We start from the raw sequence: 21,034 nt of genomic DNA on the forward strand, positions 1-21,034 counted from the left end.
AGGGGTGTAAATGGATAACCGAAATCCGCATCCAAATTCGCATCCGCATTCGTTTAGGGGTAGTTGAATCCGTCCGATTCTTAAAGGATGCAGATATGGTATACCCCTTTCTTACCGATTATTATTAATCCGATTAAATTATTTATTTAGATTTATTATTCATATTTTTGTAAATTTTACCTATGATATATGAACTTTTTATTTTTAGATTTTCTACTAGAATAGTTACCAAAGTTGCTAAATTCTTAAATTTCAAACGTATATCTCACAAATAAAAAGGTAATGATGTAATCAGGTAGTTGAAAACTTGTATTCAATCTATATTTATGCTCATTTAGAAGAATTTACTTAAGAAAATAATTATCCGATTATCATCCGAAACTAACCGAATCCATCCGAGAACCGATAGGATATTATCCGAATCCGTCCGAATATAATAGGATGCGGATATAGATATACCAATATCCGATCCAAATCCAGTCCGTTTACACTTCAACTCGTATATGCTAAACAGACAGTTTTATAAGAATGCAATAAAAAATTTTGGTTAACGTAGTATATTGAAATAAAAATTGATATTGGAAGGAAATGAAAATAAATCTTAGTATTTAATACATATGAAAAAAAATTAAACTTCTCATATCTAAAATATTTCTATTTTTATATTTTTATATTTAACATCTTCATATTTGTCTAAATCAACTACTTCAGCTTATATCTTCATTTTCTATGACATCTGCAATGATAGCCTTTTTTTATCTTAAATTGTATCTGTTTCTGCTATCGTATTTGAAATATAATGAATATGTCCGTCCTTCACGATGAATCAAATTGTCTTTAAGCTGTAAAATTAAAAAAAATATATTAAATTTATAATTGAGTCATCAAAATTAATATTATAAATATATAATTTTATAACACTAATTAAATATAAATAGAAATTATATTTACCTTTTCTGGCGATGCTGCATATTTAGTTGCTGAACAATCAACAATACTTTGGATTGCATCAAATATTGTAATTGTTATTGTCCCCTGTAGAATCGACACTCTAAATCTTTTCATAAACCTGCAGATGATAAATTTACTGTTATCTAATAAAATCACAATATAATATTTTATTAAAGTTTAGAATCTTACTCTGATATGTATTCCACATTGTTGTTTCCACATTTTTCACAAGTTGCTTCTTTTGCTTTAAAATGTATCTTTTTTTGTAAGAGTTGCAAGCATAGTACCATGGTTTTGGGTTTTCGATTTTTTGTATTATGCCTTTAATATACAAATAACATCCCTCATGTAAAAGTACATATTTTAGTGGTATTAAGAAATATAAGGATGTAAATTATAATATAATATTATAATAAATTTTACGACTAAAATAAATTTGATATCTATAAATGTACCTTAAAATAATCTTTTGAGTCTCCAAATGCATCTTCTATTGTTATATGTTTTGCATCTTTATATGTTTGTTCAGTTGGTTTGTCATTGTAAACTTTCATTAAACCAGCCTCTAATTGTAATATGTAACATAAAAGTTTTGTAAGAAATTTCATTAAACAAGTTAAAATATAATTAAAGTACTTCCCATTTTCTTCATTTTTCAACATCATGGATTTTCGGATTGATATTTATCATTGTAGATGTCGATGTACATAATGGAAATCCTGAAAAAAAAATATAAATATTATTATATTATAATTTTTCAATAAAAAATTTAAAAGTCATAAATTATTTTTGCCTTTATAAGAAGATGCTATTACAGAGGAGAAGCCACAATTGGAAATTCCGATGTAGTCTCTAGTAGTTCAATTCCTTCTTTTGTAGCATATTCACCCCTACAATGTTAATATTATAGGTTCAAACCTAATAATAAACAGTAGTAATAAATAAGTTTATTATTAATTATTATAAATAATTCTATAAAATAATTAATAATGAAGAAAAACTTACTTCATGCTCATAATTTGAATTTTTTTTTTTCTTTTCTCCATTGTTTGTGTTGTGATTATTGTAACCAAAGGTTTACCATCGACTACAATACCAATGACGTCTGAAAATTAGAAGAAAAATAAATGACAATTGTTAGTGAATTTATTTAATAGTTGAATAATAAAAAATATATAAAATTAAAGATAAGGTATAAGTACTTACCAAACACTTGTTTCTCTTTGATATCAATTGTGGTCTTCAAATCAACAAGATTAATGAAGTTGTAAATATTTATCCTAGTTTCTTCATCTTGTTCTTGAATTTCTTGTATAACTGAAGTATTGTTTAACAGGATTTCATATAATTAATTGACACTACTGAAAGCTGAATTTATCGGTTTACCATTCCAAAACTTATACAATATGATTTTCCAGGAATAAGTTTTTTGTCAAACTTATCAACAATGTTATTAAACATGACTGCTTGAATTTTGGTACCCTGAAAAAAAAAATCAATTATTTGAGTAAACATTTTATCATAAAAAATAAATTTTCTCTTTAATTATTCCATACCTCATCATCAATCAAAACCAGCTTTTGTACTTTTTCAGTCCCTATATTGTTTTTATAATGTTTAATCGGACTTTTTTTGCAATAATCCAATCTTTATTTTCCAGTTAGTCTCATAACTTGTCAAATGATTTATTTTAACAATGTCCGCCATATATCCTACAAAAAAAATTAGAAAGAATGAGAAACATACATCATTCATGACTAATCGGGAGAGTTATTACTAGTGGGTGATGCCATTCGGTTTAAAGAATGCATGGGCTACTTACCAAAGAGCCGTCAACAAAATTTTCCAACAACAGATCGGGAAAAACATGAAAGTTTACGTTGATGACATGCTCGTGAAGAGTTTGGTTCGGGCAAAACATTTGGCGGACCTTGAAGAAGCTTTTGACGTTTTAAGAACATACCAAATGCGTCTGAACCCTGAGAAATGCGCCTTCGGAGTTTCTTCTGGGAAGTTCATCGACTTCATGGTTTCCCAAAGGGGAATTGAAGCCAACCCGGAGAAGATCCAGGCATTGATTGAGATGAAATCGTCTGTCACAGTAAGGGAAATCCAATGGTTGACCAGAAGGGTAGCATCATTAAACCGGTTCATTTCCCGAGCCGGGGAGAAATGCAATTCTTTTTTCAAAGCATTGAAGGCTACACCCAATTCGAGGGCAATTATTTGGACGGAAGAATGCCAACAAGCATTTGAGAAACTAAAAACGTCACTCGGGACGACACCTGTATTGGCCCGACCAGTGACCGGAGAACCTCTTACAGTTTATCTTGCCATTTCACTAACTGCAGTCAGTGCTGTATTGGTGAAAGGGGAGACAATCCAGAACCCGGTCTACTATGTGAGTCATGTACTCATAGATGCTGAGACAAGGTATTCGGACGTCGACAAACAGGCTTTAGCTCTTCTGGTGGCATCACGAAAGCTAAGACCCTATTTTCAAGCACACCCAATGATAGTTCCGACCAACTTCCCACTAAAGAAAATACTTCAAAGACCTGATGTGGCTGGAAGGATGGTCGGGTGGGCGGTGGAGCTTAGCGAGTACCAGATTGAGTTCAAACTGAGGATGGCCATAAAAGCTCAGGTTTTGGCCGATTTCATTGTGGAAAGCACCCTACCACAAAATGAGAGGCAAGCAGCTACAACTGAAACATCGGACTTGTGGATTTTACACGTCAATGGCTCGAGTAGTGCTTCTGGATCAGGAGCAGGCTTGACACTCAGCAGTCCCGAGGACTTCACAATTAGCTATGCTTTGAGATTTAATTTCCCGACTTCCAACAATGAAGCCGAGTATGAAGCTGTCATAGCAAGGCTTACAAGTGGCCCTAGCACTCAGGGTTCGGGAATTAGAAGTAAGAAGTGATTCTCAACTTGTTGTCAACCAAATCGAGGGAGAGTACAATGCGAAGGATGAAAGAATGGCCAAGTATTTGGCCAAGGTTGAACAGCTCCAGGTTCACTTTGATCGGGTAACTTTCCAACAGATACCCAGAAAGGAGAATGAGAAGGCAGATGAACTCTCCCAGCTATATTTGGCAAATTACAATAATTTAGACTCGACAGTTTATATCGAAGAGCTAAATAGCCCGAGTACACAAGAGATAGAAACTTTTGAGATCAGTAGCGAGCCCAACGGGACAACGCCCTTGGTAAAATACCTTCGGGATAATATTCTCCCAACTGATCCAAAAGAAGCCAAAAGAACTAAAAACCAGGCAGCCCGATTCACCATCATCGGGGACCAATTATCCGGAAGATCCTTCACTGAACCACTCTTAAGATGTGCTGGGCCTTCCCGGGCCAGCTATGCTATAGCAGAAATTCATGAAGGAATTTGCGGCGCACACTTGGGTGGAAAGGCTTTGGCACAGAAGGTGTTGTGCTCGGGCATATTTTGGCCAACTGTGCAAAAAGATGCGATTGAAGATGTTTGCAAATGTGGACAGTGCCAAAAGCACGCCAACGTTCCAAAAGTGCTAGCAGTTCCCATGATGCCCATCTCCAGCCCTACACCATTCGCAATGTGGGGAATGGACCTAGTCGGGAAGTTACCGAAGGCTTCAAGAAATCGAGAGTACCTTGTGGTTACCATAGACTACTTTACGAAGTGGGTCGAGGCTGAACCGCTGTCTTCCATCACATAAAAGCAAATGGAGATTTTTTTCGAAGAAAAAGTTATTTATAGGTTTGGGATACCCCGAATCCTCGTAACGGACAATGGAAAACAATTCGAAGGAGCGGGATTCAAATCTTTTTGCAAAAGAAATCACATTGAACATCGGTTCGCCTCAGTTGCTTACCCTCAGAGTAATGGACAGGTGGAAGTCACCAATAGAACACTTCTGGACGGGATTAAGAAGAGACTAGAGGATAGTCGGGCACGATGGGTCGAGGAACTCCCGAGCGTTCTGTGGTCATACAGGACGACTGCGCGAACCCCAATCAGAGAAACTCCATTTTGCCTTGCATATGGAACCGAAGCCTTACCTCCCCTGGAGGTATTGGCTGGGCCATTACGTTATAACACCTTTGATGAAAATAAAAATGACCAGGGCCTAAGGGAACATTTAGACCTCTTGCAAGAAACCCGAATGAAGGCGCAGCAAAGAAATCAGTTGTACCAAATAAGAATAGCTCAACACTACAACTCACGGGTCAAAAGCCGAAGATACAGATCGGGAGATTTGGTGCTGAGAAGAACTGGGGCTTCCGATCCAAAGAATCAAGGAAAGTTAACTCCAACATGGGAGGGACCTTACCTGGTTGACAAAGAAACAAGACCGGGAGCATACCGACTGAAAGACTCAGAGACTGGAAAGCGGATTGACCGGTCATGGAACTCCACCAATCTGAGAAAGTTCTATCAATAGCTCTCTACCTTTTTCAAAAAGAAAGTAGACATTTTTGGGTCCTTCTCGGTTTATTTTGCGCCTTTTTCTAAGGACTAGCACTTTTTAAAAAAGTAAGATTCGGGTCCTTCTCGGTTTATTTTTGGCACCTTTATCTAAGGACATATGTTATTCGGATACACCCCGAATGACTTGCGCCTTTTAAAGGACTTGGCATTTAGACTAAAAGATATTATAGCGATTCGGGACCGTCTCGAATATCTTGCACCTTTTAAAGGACTAAGCATTTGCTCAAAAGTTATCAAGTAATTCGGGTACAGCCCGGTCTTGTTGTGCCTTTTAAAGGACTTAAGCATAAAGCATTCCCGATCATTAAATAACAAACTACGAAGGCAATAGTTGCAAAGCACTTAGTCAAAAATTCATTCGCAAAAGGGTTACATGATTCGAAGACCAAAAGCACTAATTGAATACATGATTCTGGATACAAAAAGCTTCAAGATCCCGAGCTTCTCAATCAATCTTCAAGGAGGGACTTGCGGGAGGGTTCTCTTCAGCAGTAGGCTTAACCAAACCTTCGTTGGACACATTAGTGTCAACAACGGTGTCAGTCGGGGAACCCCTGGCTTCTTCCTCAGCAAAGGATTTCTTTGGGCCATCATCTTCAACATCTTCCTCCAACTCCCCTTCAACACCTTCCTCATCCTCTGCTTCTTCTTCTTCTCCTTTTTCCTCTTCCACTTCCTCTTCGGGATGGTGTTGAGGAGGAGGATCGATGTAGTCGGTAGCATCAGGGAATGGGATGAACTCGAGTTCGGGAAGACCCTCTGGACGGGGAAGCTTGAGCTCATCATACAACTCAGGGTCCAAAAGCTTCTCCATCTCCTGGGGATGAGGAAGCTCTATTTGCTGAAGTGTCTTCTTGAAGGTGATGCGCAATCCTCTTTTGAAGGAGGGAGTGGCAATGCAACCGATAATTCTTTTAATTCCTCGGTGGCAAAGTAATCTTCTAACACCTTCCGCCTGAAAATTTGAGCCCCCGAAGCTTCCAGTTCAGCTAGCTCATCCCTCAGCTGCGCATTCACATTCCTTTCATCGGCCAAAAGAGCCTTAGACGCTTTCAAGTCCTCGGCAGCCTTCCCGAGTTTCTTCTCAAGATCATTGACTTTTCCCTTGTATTTGCCTTTGCTTCTGGAAAAGTCATCCCTCTCTTTCTTCAACTTGGCCATTTTCCCTTCGGCCTCCTCCAACTTTTTCTCTGCCTGGTCAGCCCGAAAGTTTGCTTGCTGATGAAGCTGTTCGTCTAGCTCCAACTGGTTAGCCTGGTCCTGAGCCCTACGAAGGGACTCGGCAAAAATATGAACCGCCCCGGCACATACTTGAAGAAGAAACATTACACAACAAGGAATAAAAAGAGAAGAAGAATGAGAGGGAATCGGGAGAGCATTACCTAAATCCCTCATCAAAAAATTCGTGGTTGGGAAGATTCCGCAAGTACTCCCGATATGCATCTTCAGTGGCATTGTTCAACCACTGCTCGGCGTGTACCGAGTCAGAAAATACCGAGCTAAGGTCAAGAATCCCAGCCGAAGTTGACGGCGCAACTTCATGTTTGGGTTCGTAAATACGAACCTTCTTTGGAGGACGAGGAACCACCTCCACCTTTCGTTTTTCACCTCCCGAGGAAGGCGCTTTCTTCTTGGGACTTTTCTTAGTCCCGATCGAGCCAGCAACAGCAGAAGTTTGGCCCTTGGCCACAGAAGCTTTAGCCGGGGCAGAAACCTGAGCGAAAGTCTTTGTTTTCAGAACCCCGGAGGAAGAAGCCTTAGTAGTTGTTATAGGTTTCCTCTTCCGGGCCTCGTCCATTCCGCCGAGAGCTGCAATTAGCAGATCATCATCGGAAATGTTATGGGCCACTGCAAAGTCAGCACAAGGAATACAAAATGAAAGCAAAAGAAACAAAAACTTACCCGGGGAGAAACCCCACAACTGAAGGATTGACTCATATTCCATGGAGTACCCATGGACTGCAAATTCGTCGTCCTCAACTTGGTTAATGATCCCAACCCATCCCTCTTCCTCGGTAGTATAATTTGGTATCCCTCGGGTATACCAAAGCTGGATTTGAACCTATCTAAGTCCTCGGCAAAAAGGGAATAAAGGTAAAATTCTGATCCCGAAGAATTCTAAACAAAGTCAACATGCCAAGGACTCAAAGGCTGGGACTGGGCCAACGCCAAGGCTGCAGGATCTAAAGTTTTCCGATCCGGCTTACGGGGAATAGCTCCCCGAAAACCACTCGGACGCTGGAAAGGCGGACGGGGTGGGGCTTTTCTTCTGGAGACTCCGGACGTGGATGGAACGTCTGTCCTCAGGAAAGCCTGGGGAGATGAAGTTGAAGGGTCCCGAGAGGTGGCTGTAGACTCAGGCCTCATAAGACTCTGGGCAGAAGGAGTGGCCGAATCAAAAGCAACGGAAAAATCAGAACCCGAAGCCTAGTCAAGACCCTCCCGAGACTCAACTCTAGGAATATCCCCTACTTGATCTTGAGTGGCTTGAGCAGCCATGGCTCGGGAAGCTTGGAGTTCCTTATCCTTGCGGTTCATCTCCCTAATCTCCTTAAGAACCCGAGGATCGTCATCTTCGGTAGAACTACCGCTAGAAGAGCGAGACCCCTCGTCATTCGAAAATTGCTCGTGAAGGTCTTACAGACGCTCCTCGATCAAGTTATACCTCTTGGTCTGGTCACTATCACCTTCACTTGCATATCCCTCAGCCCGACGACGTTTTTCCCGTTGAACGGGAACGGGAATCTTAGGCTTAAACCTAAAACCCCTCAAACTTGCTTTTGGCCTCTTAACTTTATATCTCCTCGGGGCCATGGAAGGGAAGAAAAGAACTTACTGCTTGAAGACTTGGAAGGCCTTGAGAGCTTAATCGGGAGCTTTTCTTAGTCGAGAGCAAAGGAAACTGTAAGTCAAAAATGAAGATGGGAGGTTCCTATTTATACTATCGAAAGAAGTGTTACACTTCCTGATTGAACGGTTACGTCGATTAAGGATCAACGGTTTAGGAAAGAAGACGATTCGTCTCCCCGAAGCACTCATCGTGAGTCTACGCATAGCCATTTGACATGGCAAGCCCAGACAGGACGAGGACTTCGAGGAAAATCGTTACGAAAACGGCTAGTCACTTCATTGCAGGCATTTAATGCACCCGAAAGAGACACCCCCTCATTCTCCTGAATAATGTGAAATAACACTCGGGACAAGAGGTTCCTCACTCTTTCATTGGTCAGGACAATCGACAAGTTTGGAAAAGACTCCCTCATTATCCCGAATGAGATAAAATAATGATCGGGACAAGATGATCTTGACGTGACAATTGTCCTCAACTCATACAAGCACAAACAGATGCCTTCCACTCTTAACCACACTTTCTCTACATTACACGTAGATGCTCGGGATAGTACCCGATAGCTACCTCAATCATGGATAGCCAATACTTTCTCAAAAACTTGGCAAATCTAGAAGGGGTATCGTTCTAACACGTGATCGGGACAGTCCCGATAGCTACCTCAATCACGGATAGCCAGTACTTTCTCAAAAACTTGGCAAATCTAGAAGGGGGTATCATACAAGCACATGCTCGGGATAGCTATCCCAATCATTGATAGCCAGTACTCTCTCAGTAATTTAATTTACCATGTGTTTAGTCCCACATTGGACGGAGCTAATGATTATATCATTTATATATACATTTATAGCTCCTAAGTGGGGTGTATGCCGGTAGAGAGTTACGCGTGGATCACGCGCATGCACCGAGCTGGACCGAGTCGGGCGTGGTTGCAGTTGTGATCCGTAGACCCTAGTCTAACCAGGCGAGCTTATAAATAGAGGTGTCCATGCGAGCTTATAAATAGAGGAGAAGTTCTGAACAAAAGACTGACTCTGATTTTGGTGGAAAAATAGAAATTCGTATTCTAAAGTTAGAAAAATTCTGTTTTTGTTTTCTTCATTCCTGTGTTGTATACTACCTTTGTATTTCCTTAACAAGTAGTATCTGTTGGAGTGCTGGCCTTCAGATCTAAGGAGTTGTTGTATCTTGGAGGTGAGAATGTCAATGTCAAACCCAGTCTGTACTAAAGGGGGCGTTCAAATACCTTAAGGAAAAGCATTGTATGTACACATCAACTCACCTTGTTCGAGTTTGTACTGATTTTGTTTCGCTTCTTCTACTACATTCGGGTAAGTGGTTTTGACATAAGTTATACTTTATATTTTGTTTCTCTTTGTCTGATATTGGTCTGTCTATACTGTGCCTCTGGTCTTCTGGTTCTAACAACGAATCACATGATCTATATAGTGTTAGTAGATACCGGATCATCAACAGACATTTTGTCTTTGGATGCTTTCCGATTACTTAAGATAGATTAGGATGAACTCAAGCCAACAGAAACTTTGCTTTATGGATTTGCGGGATGTTCTACCACTATAGGGGGGAAATATACAACTTGATCTGGTGGTGGAAACGTTTCCCCAAAAAGTGACTTTGCCAACCATGTTTATGGTTGGCAAAATATGTTAGCCTACAACATCATTTTAGGCCGCCCGACATTGTTTTTAATCTGTTAGACATCCCCAGTTTTAGTATACATCGCCCTGCTGTTATTGTAAGCGAATTCATACTCTTCTCTCAATTCTTGGTCTCCTTGTACCTAAGGTAGGGTTTTAAAATAATGTACCATTACTTAAACCTTGATAGTTGTTACTCCTCAGCTGTGTATTCTTTCATATAATCATACAAAATTCATCCTTTGCTAGGATTTATAAATTCTCATGCCGTATGAAGAAGAAATAGGTCAATGCTTACAAGTCCATCATTCAGATTATGTTACGAAATTGTGAATCGTTTGTGTGGATGTAATGGTATTTCATTCATCAAGCATAATGTCTTTCATTGAGATAACAAAAACTTGTTTTTTGTGATTTATTTATACTTTCTTTATTTGTTTGAGTAAAGAGGAGAAGTCTCGCTTGTTCCACTGCATGAAAAATCTCTTCTTAGGAAAAGGTCGGTCGGGAAGTTTTACTTCACTAATTGATACTTTTTTATTTAGAGGTTGGTTTCCTTCACATTACTTCAAAAAATTTCATATACATGGTAGGGATATGTTGTGACTTGGCATTCCTACAGATCACCAATTCTTCATGATATGAGGATTTTAATTCCAACTTCACTATAGGCACTTCTCATGGGTTGTTCCTGATGAAATTTTGTACGTGCCTTAGTTTATTTCTTCATTCTGTTTCCTTAATTGTATAGCCCACAAGTAATATGAAATTGAAAACAAATATAAAAATAATAAAGAACAGTGCAGCATTGGCACTAAACATAATTAAAAATTGAAGAAAGGTTAATGAACAAGTCCTTATAAGAACTCTCTATTTATTTATTTTTTCATGATAAATAGTAACATAGGTTTATTATCACTTAAATGCAGCAACAACACAGCCTCCCATTTAACTTGCATTTTTTGCCAGTTGTAATTCCATATTCAGCACATTCCAGCATACATCCTTCTGCACCACCCACGCATGTTATGCAATCTCTTTTTGCTTTCACAACAGTTTCACTAACTTCCTTCATTTCTGTACCTATGGAGGGAAAAATAGAAGAAAAAGAGTTAGTCTTGCTTTATATTTTTGAATATATGTTTTTATGAGAGAGATAAGAGAGACTTACTGATAGATTCTGCGAATAAGATAGAAGAAATGACAAGAAGAAAGACTAAGTGAAGCTTGAGTGAAGCCATTTTTTGGTCAAAAGCTTGTATTGACAGAGATCTTTATCAATTGTTGTCTTGACAAAGAACATCATAACTTTCATATATATAGGCACTGTCAAGAGGGTTATTTGTTTGTACTGAAATCCCATTAATTCTCACTACCATCAATGGAAATGCCTAAATAAGGATATTTTGATTGAAAAAGGAAAGTGAAAAAAAGAATTTCAGTTTCTAAATAATGCAACCAAAACCAAACCAAACCAACCACATCAGATTGAGCTAAATTATGTCATATTTGATCTAGATCAATCATTTGCCTTTTTATCAAATTCGGTTGAAATTCGGTTTGGAGGCTACAACTACTGGTTATAATGGACATTGAACCAAATAACAGAATTTATATATGTTTTACTTTAGATTAGTGTATTTCCATGTGTGATTAACCTTTATCTCTCGATTACTTTAGTCAATTCTTTTAAATATCAATATATCTTTTGATTTAGAGTTTTTATGTTTGGTCCTAACCAGACTAACACAGTTAGTTGCCATTAAGTATATTCAAATTTCAAACGTGTAAGGACCCAAATGCTCCTCAGGTTATTTGATACATTGTTGTTATTATATATTTTCCCCCTTTTTTTGGATATATCATACTATCATTCATAATCATACTACTATTATAAAAGCACGAACTGAGGGAGGATGGCTACATTTCACTTCCCAAAATACCCTTACCTTTTAAAACTGCTAAACCTTTAAGTCATAAAAAAGATATCCAAAATTGTAATTTAGCAAATAACCTTCAGCATTACATGAAATAAGTTAACGAAGTGTCAATTAATGCAAGCAGTTTAGTTAACTGATATTCAGTTAACTAAACTGATATTTCCAAAAAGTAGACACCATGACTTGAAGGAGATGAACGGCGCTCGTATTCGAAGACACAAAGTCGTTTGCCGAACCTGCTGCTGCTTCCGTATCCAATTTTATGGGCCTGTGTGCTTGAACCAAATAGCTATCAAGGTTTTGGATGGAGCCAAAGTTTCTTGCAATCAATATCCCAAGCGTCCTCATCCTCTGAGGCGACATCAGCCACGGCAGCAACTATAACAACAACAAACACCATTAGTAAATTTTGCAACTTCTAAATAGTTCCCACATCCCAAAACGATGGAGAGATTGAGATGGAGGGGAAAAGACTTCGGAGATGGCTGGAGATGGCAGTGCTAAACAAGGGAGAGACAGACAGAGGGAGAAAGACCTCTGAGATGGCTGTTGAAGACAAGCCTCTCGCAAAGATTTTAGAGGCATTCGAAGATCTCGCACCCATCGTAAATTCAGAAATCCTCAAACTTCTTTTACCAGATCAAGAAAACGCTATAGAAATTCAAAGTCCAACTTCGACAGTGTAGATTAAGATTCCTTTTTTCAGGTGAAAATGATCTGTTTAAATTTATTTAATTTTTCCTATTGCGCAAAGATTAACGAAAAATTGTAAGGCGGTTTGCACTTGTCAGGCTTTGCTTTCCTTCTTACTGTACAAATCAAGGAACTCTAAACCGAAAGATCCAGTGTTGATGTCAATTGTTGGAGGTAAGACAACTTCCACCATTATTCATAACTTCGGCATGTCCTATAGAATCTTCAATTTTGTGATTAAACATATTGGATTTGTTATTCTACCTCTTCTTCTATTTAGAAATCTTGAATTGTTCAATTTTACTCATTATTATAGTAGGTAAGTTGTACATTGGATTTCGACATGATTCTGAAGAATTAATGAAGATGGACGTTCAGGAACATTGTTTTCAAGTACACTGTTAGGAATGATGGGATGGTAGCCTCATCAATGGGTTCCTATTGAAATGCATCGTTTTGACCCAGAAGGACCAATTTGTAGTCTGCTATAGTTAGTTGGGTGCAAAGTACATCATGCTTTCAAGGTACCAGCTCACTCTTTTTCCATTCCATCTCACTGAATCATCTAGGATATCTAAAACTGTTATATTTCTTTAAGTTTTGTACTATAAGTGCACTTCACCGAGAATGGTAGGCACCATTACTTGAGCAACTGTTGAGTTTTCTTGGTATTATGTCTTTGATGATGTTTGAGGTTGTTTTCTTAACATTTCTATAATTTATGGGACTAGAATCCAATAGATTCTAATGTGGAACTCCTATTCTGATATACCCCTGTTTTTGACAGGTGATGATGAACTTTTTCCAAATTGCAGATAGTTCCCTTCCACTCATTTTTCCTAGGACTAACAGGTACCAAAGTCCTATGTAACCTCATAAGCTGTGAAAACGAAGGACATTTGCTTGTTCTGCTCTTAAATTTGCTTTTACACTATAGAGATAGAGATTTTTTTTGTTGGAAACTAACACAAGAAATTATTTACTCATGAAATTTGAGATATGTCACAATTTGAGATTCTGAGATTTTCTGAAATCTGACCAAGATATCCATAATATCTGAGATATGACTCAGATATATGGATCTCACTTGAGTTAAGGTTTTGACCTGTAACTTTTCTTGGTAAGATGTTATTGAGACCTTGATGAATTCTTGAATCATGTGTTTACTAAGGTTTTGCATTTCTAAATTTGATTAAGCTACAGATTAAGTGGTTTTAAAAATTCTAAAACTCAACTTCTTCTTGTGAAACTAATTCTCTATTGTATCATACATCTGGTGATGTATTTAGAATAAATATGGAACTGTTAATTGTTGTTCCAGTCTTACAATGTAACTATGGATTAATTGTCCATACTATGCTGACTTTATTGATGTTAACCTACTGTTGAACTAGGTTTCTAACTGGTTGAACCAATTTAATGCCTTTTTCTGCCCTGTATGCTGGTCAGGTTCTGAAATACTGAAATGACTGGTTGGGAGTTGGACGTAAGGTCTTACTAATAATGGGTGTGGATATATTTAGGTTGCTATAATAGAATTCCTGACTTCCACATTTTTAATGTGTAAAGCTGTTGTGGGCCTCACCTTTGATCATCTTCACTGCTACACATCGTCCAGAATAGATGTTTACCAGTGTTTCATTAAGATTCATCTCCCACATCTGTTAAACTTGAGCACATTAGGTCCATTCAAACTGATATTTGTTGTAACATTTCTGATCTCTGTGTGCTTTTTTTGGAAGAAAAGAATTTGTATTAGCTACTGGAGTCCAGTAAAAATTGAAATACCCCCAAAGAAAAATCTAAAATTGAGCTGTCTAGGATCTATTATAGAACTGGATATTACCTAATTAGAGTTCCATCTACAACAAGACAACGAATTGATTTGCAGCTCTTGTGAAGTAAGCTTCCACGTTGGAGAAGCATCCAAGCAGAAATCCTTTGTGTTAGTTGTTAACAAATCGAACTTCCCTTGGTACTGCTTCTTGTAGGTTTCCAATAATATCATGAAATTCAAAAAAAATAATAATAAAAAAATTATAAGCAATAGTAATGATAACAGCACAGTCTAAAGAAAGTCATTGTTGATTTTAAGAAAGCTTTCATACAATGTCAAGGAATGCTTTTTCTTATAAAAGCAAAGTGGAGGTTTGTGTTTCCTTCCAACGTTGTGTTTCCAGCAGATCTTCTCAATATTTTCATCGAGAGCTTCCACTGCCCAACCTTTTGCCTTTGGATCCTTGCAACTACTGAGACTCAAGACAAGTCTGTCTGAAGCATTTTCATCCTTCAAATTTCGAGATTTGTGATAGAGAAAGCATTTACCAGTCTTGAGATATTTCTTGCCGGTTGCATAGGGAACAGAAACAAAAGAGGTAAATAAGTCTTCATTAATTTTTAACTAATTCTTCTCTTACATTCCAATTTAGTTTCTTGATCTGTTCTTGGTCACTAGAATGCCATTTGCACTTTAAGCTGACTTCTTCTGGAAAGGGCTAATCTGATAGACGATAAATAGAATACCTCCATGTTATTTGTACTAAAAGAATTTATTTCCAGTAGCACAGGATTTGTGATAAGATTGTAAGTGCTTTTATCAAGTGCCCTCAGGTCTCCTCCGAACATAAGAGGTGACTTGACCATGGACCATGGTGTCATCTGTTGCGATGAAAACTTAGATTCTTGCCAGATAGTGTCATATGTACATGAATTCTTTGCTCAGCAAGACTGAGATCACATTTTCTGTGTGGCCCTTCATTTAAACCCGGCGTAAATAAAATTTCCAGTTTAATTCAATCTCAGCAGATGCAATAAGATTATTTAATAAAACTTCACAGACTACAGGCCAAATATATTTCAAGTTTAGCATCTGTAAATGGTGACCTTTTCTAGAGGTAGCAATATATAATATACCAAGAAACAAGAAGAACCAGGAAAAAATAAATTCTTATCCACTTAAGCATTTGTGCAAGTCTTTGAGCATAAAAGAGCCGAATTAGCTTATGATACAACATGGCCCAAACATCAGTATGTGCTCTCAATCACCTGGATAGGTAAGCAAACCAAGTGGTAGCATGTCTAAATCAGGCCATGACTTCCCTCACAAGCCAATAGCTCCTACCATGTTTGCAGCAGCAAAGTCCCTGGCACAAAAGTAAATATAAGGCATTGAAAATCACAAGTATGCCATGTGGCGGTGGTAGTGGTGGAAGTGCACCTTAGACATGGATTCATATAGACACAGTAATATTAATAAATTTCAAGTTATATTTGAAGAATACAATGTACATTAAAATGAGCATCCACATCTGCTCAATTACCCCAATCATCACCTGTTACCTTGTACATGTTCACAAGACCACTTACATCCTTTGCCATGGTAGGGTTCACAAATGGAGCTCTTTGACTTACATCCTCCAACTTACAGAGACTCTCTCAACATATAAATTGATGAACTCTGCTTCTCCCACCTTTCCGATATCTCTTTTGCTTAAAGTATCATCGTTCAACTCAGGTGGACCTTTTTGCTTGGAGTGTTTGCATGAATCTTTCATGTCTCCACTTTGTTTTATTATGATTGCCCTGCCCATGAACTCTTCGTATGCTACGACGTGGTAAGGTACTTATGGCAAAAGATTCCAGGTGAGTGTAGTCAATTTCCTTGCAAAAAACCACAATCTAGGTACCCAATGTTACATTTACACATTCTTCCTTGCCCCATCCCTCTTTTCTCTATTTTGGTTCTCTTACATAAAAAAATAAAAAAAAATAAAAAAAAAAAAAAAAACCCTTGTGAAAACCATCGTTATTATGTTTATGTAGTAACCAAAATTGTGGAGCTTTTCCCCACTTTCAAGGATATTAGGTAAGACTTCTCCATGTTGACAATTTGTATTCCTCTATATTTGTGAATAATCTAAATCGGTATTTTTCCTTTTCTATTTTTAGTTGCTTTGAAAATTCAGGACTTTTGGAGTTTCAGTTGTTTTTATGAAGTAGGATATGAGAAAATGCTTTGATTATTCCAGAGTATTGCTTTTCTTATTCCTTATATTTGTTCAAATTCCATTCATTATTTTCTTATACAAGGCATCGGTTTTTGCTTAAAAACAGCATCAAAAAACTTTTTCTTTAGAGTCAGCATCAGGTTATATGTGAATTAGACATTTAAAAATTTGATCTCTGTTTTTGGCCTAGATGTTCAAAAGATACTTGTACTCATGATCTTCTTTATCTGTGGTGGTTTGTTTGCCAATTCCTTATGGGTGGCTGTACTCAAGAGCTGATAGACCTCAAGAGGGTTAAAAAAGAAAAAGGAATCATGGAAATTGGGTGTAGAAAGTAAATGGATTAACTAAATGACAAGCATATAGAACAGGCTCTTTAGTGTTTGAAAATTCATATATTTTGATATTTATATAATTCTCATTCATATATTTCCTACTTTTCATATTTTTTGATCTAAACAGGGAAGCTTATAATTTTTTCCGGTAGCTGTTCTTCCTTGGGGATTATGACCTTGGAGCTACCAAAGGTAAGTTACTTTAATCCCTTTTGATATTTTCTAATGAAAAATATATATATATATATATATATATATATATATATATATATATATATATATATATATATATATAAATATATATATATTTTGCAAGGGCCTGTCTGTTTGCAATAATAGTGATTTGAACTCTCTACATAAGACTATTGAATTCTCTCTTTCATTTCATATATCAATACGTAATGCCTATCAAGTTTAATGATGGTATCATCATAGTGTGATTGGAATGTGTATTAAAAAAATATTCATGATTTAAGTGTGTTTTGCTTTTTATTTTTAATAAATGAAAGCATTTCTACTTGGAGTTTTACTCATTGCTTGGTGAGATAGAAGACACCTTCTTCCAAAATGAGCCATTGTAAGAATTCAAATTAATGTGGAAGTATAATCCAGAATCTAAAAGAGACAGAGATAAAAAGACAGGAAGAAGACAGCAAGGCAAAAAATATTCAAATAGGAGAGACAAGCACAGAGAAATTGTCAAGGAAAATATGTGCTCTTTATGTGTTGAGTTGTTTATTTCAATGAAGATATATGAAATGAAGAAGACAAATAGACAGAAGGAAGGAAGGTGGAAATTAACAAAAGTTGAAACTGCGATTCTCATCCTAATGACCTCTGCCGCTCCCACATCTGCCTCTGGATAAGAAAACCTAACATCTTAACTTCCTTCTCCAGAGACTTTCTTTGTACCATCTCACTATGTCAATCACTGATCCTTGGCCCATCTCCTTAATCAAAAAACAATTTCCCTTCTATATGATTGTGAATTCAAAGCAAAAGAGGGAAGAAAGCCCTTGACAAGGCATATGGACCTTGATCTTGATACCTAAAGGATTTACCTCTCTTGCAATGCTCTGAAGTTTAGTTGAATTGATTCTCTTTATTGTGTTCAGGTAATGGAGCAATGTGTTGCTAGGCTGGATGTGGTTGAATCAAGGGATGAGATTCCAACAAATCTTGTGTTTGATCCCATTTAGTGATTCCAAGGTTCTCCCACTTCTAGATTGGAAAGCAAGTTTTGGTGTTGCTGAACAACTGAAAAATGTTGTAAGACAGTCTCCAAAAGAAAGCAATTAATTAGTAGACTTCTATTGGATAGACTTAGTTAACCATTTGCTTTTTATCCTTTTGTGAGTCAGCGTGGCATAGCACATTTCCTTCATAATTCGCAGACATATTTTGGCTACAACTCTTTGGATTACTAGCACCTCTTGGCTTTATTTGTCTAAAAAGAAAAGCATAAGTAGAGCTAAAAACTATTTAAGTCGAACCATGCATCATTAAAAATATATACTCTGCTTCAATCTAATTACATTAAGAGCAAAACATCCAAAATGCACATGTGTTTTTACTAGTATTATATAAAAACATGTGATCCTCTTTCACCGCAAATGTTTTCTTTGATTATTGTATTCCTTATTTTTGTTCAAAGTAGTAATAGTACTTTTGTATTCTTGATAGAAGGAATGAGATAAAATTAGGAGATTTTTTTTAGGCAGTTGATCTATGAAGAATATTAGGATAACTTTTAATTAAAAATTAAAAAAATGAAACTCAAAATACTGGAGGAGATAAATCATCATTTAAAAAAATATATATATAATAATAAAGGAAGCAGAAATCAAAAGCGATTTAAATTAGGAGAAGATTTTATTTTTCTTATTAGTATGATAGTATTATGATATATGTTGTATAAGGAAGATTGTTTGAGATAAAAAAGAAATGTATATTTTAATCTCTTTCTTAGGAAAATTTTCTTTCTCGATTTGATTTTACAAATTAAAATTAAAAAATATAAAAACGGTACCAAAAATTTACAAGTAAAAAATAAAATGAAAGATTTGCGGTAACACTGGAGTACATGCTTTTATATAAGAGTATGATAAAATTATCCTGTTAAATGAAAGATTTGCGGTATACCCCTTTTTTACCGATTATTATCGATCCGATAAAATTATCCTATTAAATTATTTATTTAGATTTATTATTCTTATTTTTGTAAATTTTACCTATAATATGTAACTTTTTTTTTTTAGATTTTCTACTAAAATAACTACCAAAGTTGCTAAATTCTTAAATTTCAAACCTATATCTCTCAAATAAAAAGGTAATGATGTTATCAGGTAGTTGAAAACTTGTATTCAATCTATATTCATGCCCATTTAGAAAAATCTACTTAAGAAAATAATTATCCGATTATCATCCGAATCCAACAGAATCAGTCCGAGAACCGATAGGATATTATCCGAATCCGTCCGAATATAATAGGATGCGGATATAGATATACCTATATCCGATCCGAATCCGTTCCGTTTACACCTCAACTTGTATATGCTAAACAGACAGTTTTATAAGAATGAAATAAAAAAAATTTGGTTAACATAGTATATTGAAATAAAAATTAACATTGGAAGGAAATGAAAATAAATCTTAGTATTTAATACATATGAAAAAAAAAAAAAAAAAACTTCTCATATCTAAAATTTCTCTATTTTGATTTTTTACATTTAAGATCATCATATTTGTCTAAATCAACTACTTCAGCTTATCATCTTCATTTTCTATGACATCTGCAACGATAGCCTTTTTTTATCTTAAATTGTATCTGTTTTTTCTATCATATTTGAAATAGATTGAATATGTCCGTCCTTTACGATGAATCAATTTGTCTTTATGCTGTAAAATTCAAAAAAAATATATTAAATTTATAATTGAGTCATCTAAATTAATATTATAAATATATAATTTTATAACAACTAATTAAATATAAATATAAATTATATTTACCTTTTCTGGCGATGCTGTATATTTAGTTGCTGAACAATCAACAATATTTTGGATTGCATCAAATATTGTAATTGTTATTGTCCCTGTAGAATATGACACTCTAAATCTTTCCATAAACATGCGGATGAACAATTTACTGTTAACTAATAAAATCACAATATAATATTTTATTAATAGAAATTAAAGTTTAGAATCTTACTCTGATGTGTATTCCACATTGTTGTTTCCACATTTTTCACAAGTTGCTTCTTTTGCTTTAAAATGTATCTTTTTTTTTTGCAAGAGTTGCAAGCATAGTACCATGATTTTGGGTTTTCAATTTTTTGTATTATGCCTTTAATATACAAATAACATCCCTCATGTAAAAGTACATATTTTAGTGGTACTAAGAAATATAAGGATGTAAATTATAATATAATATTATAAAAAATTTTACGACTAAATTAAATTTTATATCTATAAATTTACCTTAAAATAATCTATTGAGTCTCCAAATGCATATTCTATTATTATATGTTTTGCATCCTTATATGTTTGTTCAGTTGGTTTGTCATTGTAAACTTTCATTATACCAGCCTCTAATTGTAACCTGTAACATAAAAGTTTTGTAAGAAATGTTATTAAACAAGTTAAAATATAATTAAAGTACTTTCCATTTTCTTAATTTTCAACATCATGGATTTTCGGATTGATATTTATCATTGATTCATTGTAGATGTCATTGTACATAATGGAAATCCTGAAGAAAAAAAAATATAAATATTATTATATTATAATTTTTCAATAAAAAAATTTAAAAGTCATAAATTATTTTTGCCTTTATAAGAAGATGCTATTACAGAGGAGAAAACCAAAATTGAAAATTCTGATGTAGTCTCTAGTAATTCATTTTCTTCTTTTGTAGCATATTCACCCCCACAACGTTAATATTATAGGTTCAGACCTAATAATAAACAGTAACAATAAATAAGTTTTATTATTAATTATTATAAATAATTGTATAAAATAATTAATAATGAAGAAAAACTTACTTCATGCATAATTTGAATTTTTTTTTTCTTCTTTTCTCCATTGTTTGTGTTGTGATTATTGTAGCCAAAGGTTTAACAT

General features: G+C 35.6%; 1 protein-coding gene across 1 annotated transcript; it reads left to right on the forward strand.

Moving 5' to 3' along the window:
• Positions 1-3,935: 3,935 nt before the first annotated feature.
• Positions 3,936-4,661, forward strand: LOC149005446 (uncharacterized). The gene has a single exon (XM_089135903.1). It carries the CDS (start codon positions 3,936-3,938, stop codon positions 4,659-4,661), a length of 726 nt encoding a protein of 241 aa, XP_088992029.1.
• Positions 4,662-21,034: the final 16,373 nt, after the last annotated feature.

Source organism: Hakea prostrata, chromosome 9 (assembly GCF_041222555.1).
Source record: "Hakea prostrata isolate BN-2017 chromosome 9, UWA_Hpros_2, whole genome shotgun sequence".
Classification (NCBI taxonomy): Eukaryota; Viridiplantae; Streptophyta; class Magnoliopsida; order Proteales; family Proteaceae; genus Hakea; species Hakea prostrata.

What these genes read in the sequence shown, in the direction of transcription:
- LOC149005446 (XM_089135903.1), top strand. Translation starts at nt 3,936, where the DNA reads ATGGCCAAGTATTTGGCCAAGGTTGAACAGCTCCAGGTTCACTTTGAT.